Consider the following 12,442-nt stretch of genomic DNA (forward strand, 5'->3'; position numbering starts at 1 on the left):
AAAGAACGAGTCGTTCCTAGGTGTGTGGGATGTCAGTGTCCAATGGTTAATGCTAAGCAGTGGAATCTTCAAAACGCGAGCTACCATGCACACGTCGGTTTATTTCATAACAATTACCATTCACTGCATTGAAGCGGGCCGGTTGCTAGATTGGACCTTGAGCCAATACGAGGAGCCACTACAACACGGCATAGGAGTAAGCCGCCAAGCGCGTATAAAACTAGGAAAGCCTTTGGGGTACCACACATAGCCAGCGAGATAACTAAGCAGGTGCAGCTGGGCGTCATTGCACGGGGTCGGTCCCGACACGCGGCCCGAATGACAGCCCGGCCGCCGCCGCGCCGGCCCTCCCTCAGTCTGTGCCGAAGTAGCGCTGGCCGAAGTGGTTGGGCGTCACCTCGTTCATCTCCGAGGTGAGGATGCGCAGGCGCGGGAAGGAGCTGGTGACCAGCCGCGCCGCCACCGGCGTGCAGAACAGCGTCAGCAGAATCACGTTCTGCTCCTGGATGCCGTGCTCGCGCATCACGTGCAGCGCGCGTACGATCGTGTTGCCCGTGTTCATGATGGGGTACATGAGCAGCACCTTGCGCTCGGCCACGTCCTCTGGGAACTTGGCGTACACGACGCGCGCCTCGTGCGTGTCCAGGTCGGACGAGACCAGGATCTTTCCGATGCGGATGGAGCGGCAGCAGTCGCGCAGGCCCTGCTCCATGGCCTCGCCGCTGCGCACGATGCTGACGCCGCAGTTGCCGCGCTGGTAGCGCAGGCCCGGGTACTGGTGGCCGGTGGGCGTGGTGACGGTGGCCGGCGTGTACGGCAGCAGGTTCAGGCCCTCCTCCACCACCAGCCGGATCAGACGGTCCGCGTAAAACTTGAAGTCGCTGCGGGTGGTGTTCCGGTCGCGGATGATGGTCTGCAGCTCGCGCACGTGCTTCTTGGGCGGGATCACCGTCAGGTTCTCGCTGATGGGCGGCGCGGGTAGCGGCGGCGCCGGCGGCGGCGGCCGCGGCGGTGTGGCCGCCGCCGCCGGCTTACCATCCTCGCCGTCCGTCCGCGTCATGTCGGCAGCGGCGGACACCCCGGCGGCTGGCGGCGGCCGCTCAGTCGTGCTCCGTGCCGGCGGGGACGGCGGCGCCGTCCGCGTCCCGCTGCCGCTTCAGCAGCTTCTCGAGGTCGTGCTGCTTGCCGAGCAGGGCGAGGTTCTCCACCTTGCGCCGCTGCTGCCGCTCCACGTCCTTGATCACACCCTCGTGCAGACGCTCCCTGGTGGCACACCACACAGTTAAAGTTGTACCTTAGTCATCACTCTGACGTGGCACAGTCATGTAAACAGCATTAGTTGTCACAATGGGAAATTAACTGAAGGCTAGTCAGTCTTATTGTCAGCCAGCTAGCACCTATACCAAACGATATATCATAAGGAACCCCTGACAGCACATTGCTCCCTTCAAATGCCATTCAAAACTGCACAATACGGTACATTGGCTTGCTAAAAGAAGACTTGCTTATCATTACCTGTCAATATTCTGTTTGATATGGACGTATCCAATGATGCCAGCAGACACTCCACACGATGCGGCTAGAAATATTTTAGATGCCAAGGACATAGCATTCCATCATTTGCATTACTTCTGCAAGACAGACAGAAACCTGTGTCAATTCCTATAGCAAAATCAACATGTTCAAGCTTCTAGGAAATTAAATGATACACCAGAATATTTAAACTTAATGTGTTTTCAACATGAACAATGTTACTGCTTTAATATATTTAGCAGCATGATTGAGCTGCAAAGCTCAAAGGTGAAGCGGGTCATTGGTCAATGATCCTCGCAGCTAATGACTGATGACAAGACAGGCAATACAGCAGGCAATACAGCAGGCAATACAGCGCACATAACACAGCTTATATCATCTGGTGACCTACACTGATATACCATAAAATAATTATTTTAATGAAGCTTAATTCTGCAAAACCTTGCTAATGGCTCTAACACAGGGGTCGGCAAATGGTGGGGCATGCCCCCTTTGGGGGTAATGGCGCCCTTCGGCGGGGGGTAATGAGGGCCTCTGAGAAAGCCTCATCTTTTTTTTAGAATTAATGGCTCGCTTCATGGGACAGACATCGCAACTGTTGTGCCCCAGGATTCAAAAATTAGTCGAGGGCAAACGCACAAAGCATGAACTGATCAGCTGGCGTATGCCAATTTTCATGTACATAGCTGCTCACCATTCCGTACAGCCGTGGAAAGTAACTGTCATGTATTAGCCGGCGCTCGCCTGTTGGCGTTTTCACAGTCACTAAAGCAAGGGAGAGGAGTTGTCCATTGCACCCTGACCCGTGCATCTCGGCCTCTGAGCTGGAGCTTTGCAGAAAAATTGAGCGTGCTGCCCGTGAAGATAGGCAGCCGCTGCTACCCAATTTAAAGGTCCTTGGTCATTTGGTGACCTTCCAGAGGTCAATGACAAGTCCCGAGTAAATCGGCTCTTGCTGTAACTTCCTGAAGTGAGATTTTGTGGACTGCCATGATCTCAAGAAAGATCTCACAAATCAACGGTTATTCGGGTTAAGGTCATGCCATTTTCAGGACAGATAAAAATGATCGGCTCGAGGGTACAGTTTTTATGATCCGACCATTTTAACGTGATCTATTCCCGAAAAATACACGCTACCCCTATTCGTATGGGGGTTAACCCGCGCCCTGATGGGGCTCCTGGGTATCCACGCCCTGCTGGAGGTGGAAGTTAAACCCCCTCCCCCCTACTAATTTGGCTCCTGGGTCACTAGCGAAACGCCGTAGTCGGCGTTCGAAAGAGAGTAAGACATGATTAAGGAAAACTATGGCCACTTTTTAGGTCAAGTCAAAGGTCAGCTCACCAGAGGTCATCGAACGTAAAATTTCGCCAATTTCCAGGTCAACCTTTGACAATTTTCGACAAACTGGCCTATAGCTCATGAAAGGATAGAGCTACAGAGCTGCGGAAAAACGCATTCGATAGCTCTCTTAACGTTTTTTTTTCTGATGACGCCCTCAGATTTAACCTAAGAATAACGATTTAGCCTGCGGAGAAAAAATGGCTAAAATGTACGTTCTTTGCTGATAAAATGTACATTGTTTGCTGATAGTTTTTCTTCAGTAGCGTTTCACTCAGGACTTGCAAGAGCTCACTTTTATCAGCATCGTGCTCCCCCCTTCGAGAAGCATCGGAGGTCTTGTTGCACATCAGGTGATCCGTGTCGTCGAGCTAAACACATCTAAGGTATTTTCATCGCTCTGGCATGCCTTTATCAAAAGTTATTGGCGAAAAACTATTAGATACCGTTCACGACCTGAAATGACCTCAGGGACATACAGCGGGGTTACGGGTGCAGTTTTCTGGCTCAGTGGTCATGTTTACTTGTGATTCAGTGCTTCACAGTGCTAGGAATGACACTCATCCAAAAGAGGCGTCTTTCAATTTCTACCATTGATTTTGCGACCTCTCCCATTGATAACGAGAGAGGGCGTGAAAGTGAGCTGACCTTTGGTCACCTACATCAAATATCCGAGATACAAATTTTGTACCTACATGTTTTGTTGCCTTTGTCAATTCCTGAAAGTTTGAAAGAGATCTGTTACTCTGTGTAGCTACAACAGGCGTTACAGTCATAACTGAGGTGAGGGATCACTTGACGTGATCTGGTGACCTGACTTTGAGCGACTTTGATCTGAAATTTTCACAACATGTGCAGACAAAATACATGACAAAATGTGACAAAATGGTGGCGCTCAACTTTTTTTTTAAGATATTTGCGAGAAACCGCAGGGGGGGGGAGCCTGTGGTTTCTCGCAGATATGGTAGGTACCCAAAGAGTCGCGGAAAAGTATGGAATTTTAGTAACCATGGTTATATCACCAATGGGGTCTGGCAGGTGGGGGTAATGGCGCTGCCTGGCGCCAAAAAAGGGGGCACGACCCCGGAGGACCTGCCGACCACTGCTTTAGTGCTTCACCCACAGAAGCACGGGCATAGCAGTAGGATGTGGGGCTAGGTGTCTGTCCACCTCTTCATTGAAAGAACAACGTATACAGCGCCTGGTCCCGCCGAAGCTCGGTATCGACCGTGACTTATTCACAACTGGCGGATCCAGGAAGCGGTCTTGGACACTGCGGGGGCTTACCCCAAAAAGATTTCTCGGAATTAATTAAAAAAAACTCTGATTTCGATTCCTTGCGCACTGCTGTGCAGTGTGATTAACCAACATTTCCTCAGAAAAGTTGTGAAGTTTTCTTTGATTCTCGAAAAGCGATTTCGGGCGCTGCCAATGTGGGGGAAGACATTTGCCCCAAATGCCTTCCCCTGGATCCGCCAGTGGGTTGCCCCACTCCGAGCTTGACTAAAACCATTTTCAAACCCCACCAGAAACCGATGGTAAGGTGAATTTAAATCCAATAACTCATCTCTGTCTGCCCGCCTAAATATGTATACAACACATGGTACGGCACCCGGCCCTGTCTGAGCTATGAGCCGATCGCGATATTTTCGGCTTTCCCCAACCCAAGCTCGATTAGGAACGTTCTCCTTCCCCACCCGATTGCTGATGTCAATTCAAATTCAATACCTCATCTCTGTCGGCCCGACCATAACCCATTCATTGCACACCGTTCAGCGCCCCGCCCCGCCAGAAGTATCCTAGCGCGCTGAGCAGTTGCCTCCAGCCGCGTCATCGCGAGGCCCCGCGCGGCCCATAAATTAATACATTGCGCGAATAGCCGTGTCGCCCCCCTGGTGTATATAAATACAGTGGCGGCAAATGCGCTTGATCACGTGACCAAATCTGCACGTGCGGTTGTGGCGAGGGCACTTCCCGAAACTCTGGTGCCAACGGCCTCGCGGCGCCCATAGAGAATACATGGGACCTTTTCTTTTCAGACCTATCGTGTCTAAACCAAGCCATTTAGTGCAAGGATGCGACTGGTTTGAGATTCAGTAGTCTTTTGGCTATAAGTCGGCATAAGAAACATATTTTTATCGGCAAAATTCGCAAAGTACCAGCTGGTTTTCCGATACCCTGCACGCCTCCTAACCCCCGGCGGCCGACCGGAGAGTCAGTAGCGCTCCACTCACGACTTTTGGCGATAGCTCAAAACACCCTACAGCTAGAGGGCTGCTATTTGGCACACCTTATCTTTGCTTCCATACGCATCTTTGGAAACCAATTGCATTTCCGTCTCAGGTCAGATCACTGACTTATGACGTCACACGTGAACCTCTGCAATAGTTCCAAAATACCGAAACTTCGCAACGCCCTCGGTGCCAGAGGAGCTGTCACAGCGAGATGAAACTTACAGGACCTAGTATCCTCTAGGAGTCTCAAAACTTGTATATCTCGGATTTCTCCTAGAGGTCACATGAGGTCAGGCCGATCGCGTGACGTCACCATTACAAGTCAATGGGGAAAATATGGAAACTGTAATTTTGACGCCGAGAATGATCTAAACCTAGCTCAAGCACATGGAATCGCAATTTCATGCAATTCTTGCAATGTCCAATGCTTCACTTTTGCATCTTTAACCTAGCGTGACGTCATTCATGACGTCACAAAGGTCACAAGTTTTTTCGTCAATAACTCCTGACAAAATTGAACTGGCAAAGTCGGAAAAGTCGCCAATAGACTCGGGAAGACATACCGAATCGAATGATATACGATATGACCTCCTCCGACCAAGTTCGTGACCTGAGTGCCTCTGACCTGGCTTTGACCCGATGTGAGCAGTGAGCACCTTATGTTGACCCCACCCAAACAAAAGTGTACCATTTTGACGCACTGGAGCATGACAAACATGATGGTACTAAAATCGCGACTCTGCGCCGTTTTTTTCGGCAAAGTTATTTTTCAAAACCCAAAATCGTATTTTGGCCCTCGGGGCACTTGACCTGACCCTCAGAGGCCACCAGTTGACCTGAGACTTTTTAACCGTGCATCAATCGCTGCGTCCCCGGTCCCGTAACGGCACACATGCTTGTTTTTCCCGCGAGGCTAGCTCAATTAGGGCGAGGGAGTCGTACCCGCCCACTCTCACGGCGGGGGCGTAGGTATGTAAAAAAAAAACTAAGAAGTGTGGTGATGATTGATGCAAGATTCTTACAGATAATGGTAGATGAGGGTAGGGCATCAGTTATTAAAGATAAATGAAACAAATTTGCAGCCCTCAGTAGCATTGATTTATGCATTAAGAGTTATAAAACCATAGGCGGCGGAACGGGGAGGGCACCGGGGCACCGTGCCCCCTATAATTTTGGCATTTAAACATTAGCCCTATGGGCGCTGCATGGAAAGAATCGGACCGAAAGTCGGCAGTGCCCCCCCCCCCCCCCTATTGAAGGTGTTCCGCCGCTACTGTATAGAACAACTGTAAGCTGCAGGCTCAGCTCTTCAGTTTCTACTATGCCTGCAAACACAATAAAATCAACGGAAGAGTAATAATAGATTAATTGCATTTTATTGATGCTATTCAAGTATCAATGGTAACTATGTCACCGATGATTCAATATTATTTGCACGGTATCATTTACCACCATGCGTCTTAATATTTAGTATCTAAAATAATGCAGTAAAATAAGCTGCGCCACGTCTGTCGACAAAATCTGGTGCCAACTCAAGGTCACACGGAAAATGTGGTCACGTGACCAATGTCCGGCAGCTGGGAATAACGATCTAAGTCTAACCCTTTCCGGACTCACCGTGCATTGAAACTGAACTCAGTCCCACGCACAAGGGGGAAAAGCTCAAATTATTGAGCGCTCAAAATATTGAGCGTGTGACGTCAGAGGCTCCCATAGGCGTAATGCTGAGGGCTCAAAAAATTGAGCCGTTTCAGGAACACGTTTTGCAAAAGCAACTCGCAACACCTAGGGAGAAATGGCAACACCCTAGGAGAATCACTAATGATGCAAAACATATTTGGCTTTCATATTTTTCACTGCTCAATCTTCAATGATTGGGGGAACACCAATTTATAGGTCGAAATCTTACGGCATACCAGGATGACTTAAAAACAGGCCAATATTTATGTCGAAATAAAAGTTATTTTTTGTCCATCCACGTTTTTTACTAGGGTTCTGTTGGAAAGAGCATTTTTCATACTACCCAAAATGATTGCGACTCAATTTCACATTACTCATATCGGAGAATATTTTTCATTTGGCGGCGCCGTTTGTTTATTTCGTCGCGACGTCTCCGGTCGAGTGGTTGTTGTCGTCCTCGTGTTGAAGGTAAGTTTTTATCGTTTTAGTTATATTTAGATGTTAAAAGGTACACTGAAAAGTTTGAATATGCTGTGATTTTAAATTTGGAAACACGTAAACGTCAATCAATTCACGTTTTCCTCGATTTGCGTGCAGATAAGTAACTGTCGACGAAAGTGGCGCCATCCGATATGATGTTTTGAAGGAAGGAGACACAACATATTTACGTGAAAATTTTTGTTTTTTAGTGGTCTAAGTGCCTCAAAGAGGCTGTGAATGTTTTCTTCACACAATTTTTCATTAGGTATGATGAGGTAAAAGGTAGTTTCAGTCTTAACGTTCATATAATTGACATTAAAACATATGATAGTCCACTCCTATCAGTGATTGAGTACCTTGATATTTGGCATTTCTTATTAATTTGAATGTATTCTCTATCCATATGTCCTGATAGTAAGTGACAATACTCTGCCAATATGTTTCCATAGTTTTCACATTCATTTTCCAGTCCTTTACATAACATCACAATTTAAAATCAACAAAACTCAACTCCTTCGTTACTTCACAACACTGACAGCATGAGAGACTGACAGTCAACTATTGTGTGTGTGAATGCTGAAACAGGATAGCCACTTTGCTGACTGGCTCATATGAAATAAGATAAAAATGATCCTTTATATCATTTCCATCTGGGGGATCGGAGTCAATGGAAAAGGAAGGCCACTTTCAAGCCTCAAGGTCTAGGCCGCCAGTCGACAGTCACCACCAAATTTATAATATAATAAATTTGGTAGCCCTTTGCCTGATGAAGAGGGCACTGGTGGTAGCCCTTTGCCGCGTCGAAGACGGTGAACCACTTCGCCTCAGAGCTCGCTATAGAGGCAACTTCCTCCAGCGGGGTGGGTGCCTGGTACTGCTCGGTGCGGACGAACTTGTTCAGGCGAGACAGGTCCACGCACAGCCTGATTCCTCCCTCCTTCTTCGGTTCAACGACGATCGGTGCACACCACTCAGTCGGCTCCGTGACGGGCACGATGATGTCCTCGGACACCAGCTTTTGCAACTCGTCCTTCAGCGGCGTGCGGAGTGAGTTCTGAGTCAGGCCTGCAACAAATAAGTTGATTGCAGGCCTGACTCAGAATTCAGGTGAAACAAGCAAATAACACAATTTTTCATTAATATTTTGAATTTGGGTCTGGCATTACTGTTCCATGCACAGGTGCGTCTGCGTATAAAATCATATGAAGCAAATGCATTAGGTAAATAGTCTCAACAAATAGAAATTAGTAGTAGCACAGGTGGTATAAATAGAAACCAATATATAGACATTAGACAAGGATGAACTTGTTTAGTTAGCAAATGTCAATTACATAACATTTACATAAACAAGAATGGGATTTTCAGCAATAAGCATGTCAGAAATCCTTTTAAATTCAAAATTTGCATCCAAAATTTGAAAGTTTAGATACAAATTATAAAATCTGGCAACAACTAATATTGAAAAGAAGTAACAATGAGCTTCAACTTTGCACAAAAGATGTGCCAAAATTTTAGTGAGAAATCACTTGCGCTGAATTTTGAGACCCGAAAGCCCCTGGGCCCTGACGCATCTGACAGTGTGTGATTTTTTTCCAGTCTGGGAGGTAAGCATAGATTGATTTGTTATTTGACACTATTTAATTTGACAAATAAGTTGTTATTTTCACAAAGCATTAATATTTATAGAAGCTAGCCACTTCCGAAACAATTTACAACTATTCCATGATCCATCTCCATTCTCCTTCTCATTATGTTTTCAACAATGCTAAGGCATTTTACAACTTAATATGAGTTTATCATGCTCCCTTTGAAAGCCAAAAATGACAAAAAAGGTTAAACCGGGTTGAACTGAAACGGGGCTGATCTGCCTATGATGCTCATGCTTATACAGCTGAATAAATTGAATACCTGAGCTGAACTGCTGAAGCTGGTCATTCTTCATGATCTCTGAGACGACAAGTGTGTGAATGCCACTTATGTGCATGCTTTTCCGATCTTCAAACACATAAAAAGTGATATTATTATCAAATAAACAATATTCAAACTCCGTATAACAATACACGCAACGGCTGGAAAACACTGCGCCGGTGCGCCAGAATTGACAGCATCGCCTGAATCTCAGCGACCAATCAGCTTTCGACCATCCCAGTGACGTCACATTGGCAGCATTTGGTAGCAATTTTCCTCCTATGGCCCGGTAAAGGGACGGACCCCCCCTGGGGGAAAAGCTCAAAAAATTGAGCGCTCAAAAAATTGAGCGGGCCCCATTATGAAGGAATAGGCGAAACGATGGTATTTTAAAATGCCTTTAGCGTCACACTACGGCAAATATCGTATCCAAATAAGGTATCAATGGCAAGAGAGAGCAACAAGGTTTCTTCTCGAACACTCGCCGTGATAATTTATATCGGTGTTTTTGGAAAGAAAATGCCCTAAAGACGCTCAACTTTTTGAGCGCCACTTGTCGTTCGGGACCGCGATACTCAATAAATTGAGCGCCACGACAGACGACAGTCAGCTGGCGCTAAAAAAATTGAGTGCCGGCCAGCATCTACACTCAATTTTTTGAGCGTTCTCCGTGACAGGTGAAGCCGGTACTGGCTGCCATTTTTGATGTTATGTTCGTTGAAATACGTTAAACTGAGTTGAAACAGAAATGCAGGAAGTTGAATGCTACGTGGTACCTAAACTTTTCACAAACCCATGGCATCATGTCACATTTTCCGCTAGTAGTTTTATCGGTCGCCTTTCGGATTCGGCACACCTCAAATAATTATACAGGGCTTGAATAATCCGTATGAATACTGTATTGATATTCTCTGACTGTACTGGGAGAAGAGAATACGTGAATACAGAAAGATATCCACCCACGCTTGAATATTGGAGAATTATAGCAGGAAAAACTGTATTGCCACGGTTACAACTTACAAGGCCATCGGCCGCAAACAAACAACAATACTATACAATGTGGGTTAGATTCACAAACATCATCAAGTGTGGAACACAGAGACGAGCAAAACAACATCACATTATCGCATGCCAGCCCGACCACATTGGAACCGGGTGACCTGCGACCGGAACCTGCGTCTTGCCAGCATACATCCAAAAAGCAGGAGGCAGTGTCGTACTGCTTTGATCCAAAATATGCCATATAACAAATGATATAAACGACCTAAGCTCGGACTAAGCTAATCATTATCAAATCCTCAACATGTAAAGGACGAATGGAAACATCGAGTCTCAGACCAGCAGTAGCAACCATCACAGTAGCAACATCACAAAGAACACGCGGCATTATCAGACAGCCGTTTTGTTATCGGGCTACAGGCGGCGACGGCGTGGTTGCAGACCAGCTGCGAGGTAGCGGCGTGCGGGCAAAAGGCGCGGGCACACCTCCATCTCCATGTGGCCGTGCGGACAGTGCGCGGTCGGCGTCGCATAGTGGTCGGCATAGGGCTGTCCCGGGGCCGTCGAAGCCGCACAGGTTGTCGGCGCATATGGGCGCGCGCGGTCACCACGGCCAGCTGCTCACCGCCAGCACAGACTGCGTAGCGTCGCCGCTCCGCCGGCCAGAACACGCAGACAACCCTTCTTGCAGTCGCACAACACGTCGCCAAACTCATTCACCTGCTCCACCATGTTGTTGATGTCACCGAGTCATTCAAGTTGTGGCTTGTGCCGTTGAGCATGACCTGCCCGATCGGACACGGGTCAGCGGCTTCTGCTCCAGCGAAGTCTTCATCTTGGTGACGTGTTGCTGATCTCCACAAAGGCTGAGCAGATGACCTTACCCACAGGGACAGCCGACGTCCTCGCCAGCAACCGCTTGGTTGTGCAGACCTGCCAGAAAAAGAAAAGCTGTTTGGTGATCTCAAACGATTTTTTCTTTATGCAGTGGAACAAAATTGAAAATATGTCATACAACAGGAACTAAAAAAAGATGCAGCATAGGTCGTCTAAGAAATGGGTGCAACATTGATAAAATTCTTCATTGAATGAATTCTGCAAATGCTTTTGATAAAATGTGTGGTGATTATAAGGAGACCACTCTACTATAAAATTGCTCAGGATTCCTTATCTGGACCTGTCAAAAAATCCTGACTGCACACCAACAATGAGCATTAAATCCGAAACCTCTACCAGGTACCTAGGGATAATTAAATTCTGATTCAGGGAAATATTTCACATCATACAAATAAAAACCTTTACTGTATTGAAACTGAAAATGTGATGCCAATCCAGTGACCTAAGGGTCTCAAAGTATAATAATAAATTAATCTATTATAAATTTGGTGGTGACTGTCGACTGGCGGCCTAGACCTTGAGGCTTGAAAGTGGCCTTCCTTTTCCATTGACTCCGATCCCCCAGATGGAAATGATATAAAGGATCATTTTTATCTTATTTCATATGAGCCAGTCAGCAAAGTGGCTATCCTGTTTCAGCATTCACACACACAATAGTTGACTGTCAGTCTCTCATGCTGTCAGTGTTGTGAAGTAACGAAGGAGTTGAGTTTTGTTGATTTTAAATTGTGATGTTATGTAAAGGACTGGAAAATGAATGTGAAAACTATGGAAACATATTGGCAGAGTATTGTCACTTACTATCAGGACATATGGATAGAGAATACATTCAAATTAATAAGAAATGCCAAATATCAAGGTACTCAATCACTGATAGGAGTGGACTATCATATGTTTTAATGTCAATTATATGAACGTTAAGACTGAAACTACCTTTTACCTCATCATACCTAATGAAAAATTGTGTGAAGAAAACATTCACAGCCTCTTTGAGGCACTTAGACCACTAAAAAACAAAAATTTTCACGTAAATATGTTGTGTCTCCTTCCTTCAAAACATCATATCGGATGGCGCCACTTTCGTCGACAGTTACTTATCTGCACGCAAATCGAGGAAAACGTGAATTGATTGACGTTTACGTGTTTCCAAATTTAAAATCACAGCATATTCAAACTTTTCAGTGTACCTTTTAACATCTAAATATAACTAAAACGATAAAAACTTACCTTCAACACGAGGACGACAACAACCACTCGACCGGAGACGTCGCGACGAAATAAACAAACGGCGCCGCCAAATGAAAAATATTCTCCGATATGAGTAATGTGAAATTGAGTCGCAATCATTTTGGGTAGTATGAAAAATGCTCTT

General features: G+C 46.4%; 1 protein-coding gene across 4 annotated transcripts; it reads right to left on the reverse strand.

The window, feature by feature from the left end:
• Nucleotides 1-81: 81 nt before the first annotated feature.
• Nucleotides 82-9,331, reverse strand: LOC122378783 (uracil phosphoribosyltransferase homolog). 4 transcript variants are annotated; one of them, XM_043360269.1, is made up of 4 exons: nt 9,175-9,328; nt 8,187-8,331; nt 1,516-1,631; nt 82-1,263 (listed from the first exon to the last, which is right to left on the reverse strand). In XM_043360269.1, the coding sequence occupies exon 4, from the start codon at nt 1,058-1,060 to the stop codon at nt 353-355; it is 708 nt and encodes a 235-aa protein (XP_043216204.1). In that variant the 5' UTR covers nt 1,061-1,263; nt 1,516-1,631; nt 8,187-8,331; nt 9,175-9,328; the 3' UTR covers nt 82-352. The 4 variants fall into 4 exon arrangements, with proteins under 4 accessions (XP_043216204.1, XP_043216202.1, XP_043216205.1 ...); XM_043360267.1 differs by lacking the exon at nt 8,187-8,331 and having other exon boundaries at nt 9,175-9,331; XM_043360270.1 differs by lacking the exons at nt 8,187-8,331; nt 9,175-9,328 and adding an exon at nt 6,724-7,015.
• Between the last annotated feature and the right edge of the window lie 3,111 nt (nt 9,332-12,442).

This window comes from Amphibalanus amphitrite, unplaced genomic scaffold, assembly GCF_019059575.1.
Source record: "Amphibalanus amphitrite isolate SeventyFive unplaced genomic scaffold, NRLGWU_Aamphi_draft 000065F_arrow, whole genome shotgun sequence".
Taxonomy (NCBI): Eukaryota; Metazoa; Arthropoda; class Thecostraca; order Balanomorpha; family Balanidae; genus Amphibalanus; species Amphibalanus amphitrite.

Bases quoted from the DNA above. Each gene is read 5' to 3' on its own strand.
- LOC122378783 (XM_043360267.1), bottom strand. From the start codon at position 1,060: ATGACGCGGACGGACGGCGAGGATGGTAAGCCGGCGGCGGCGGCCACA.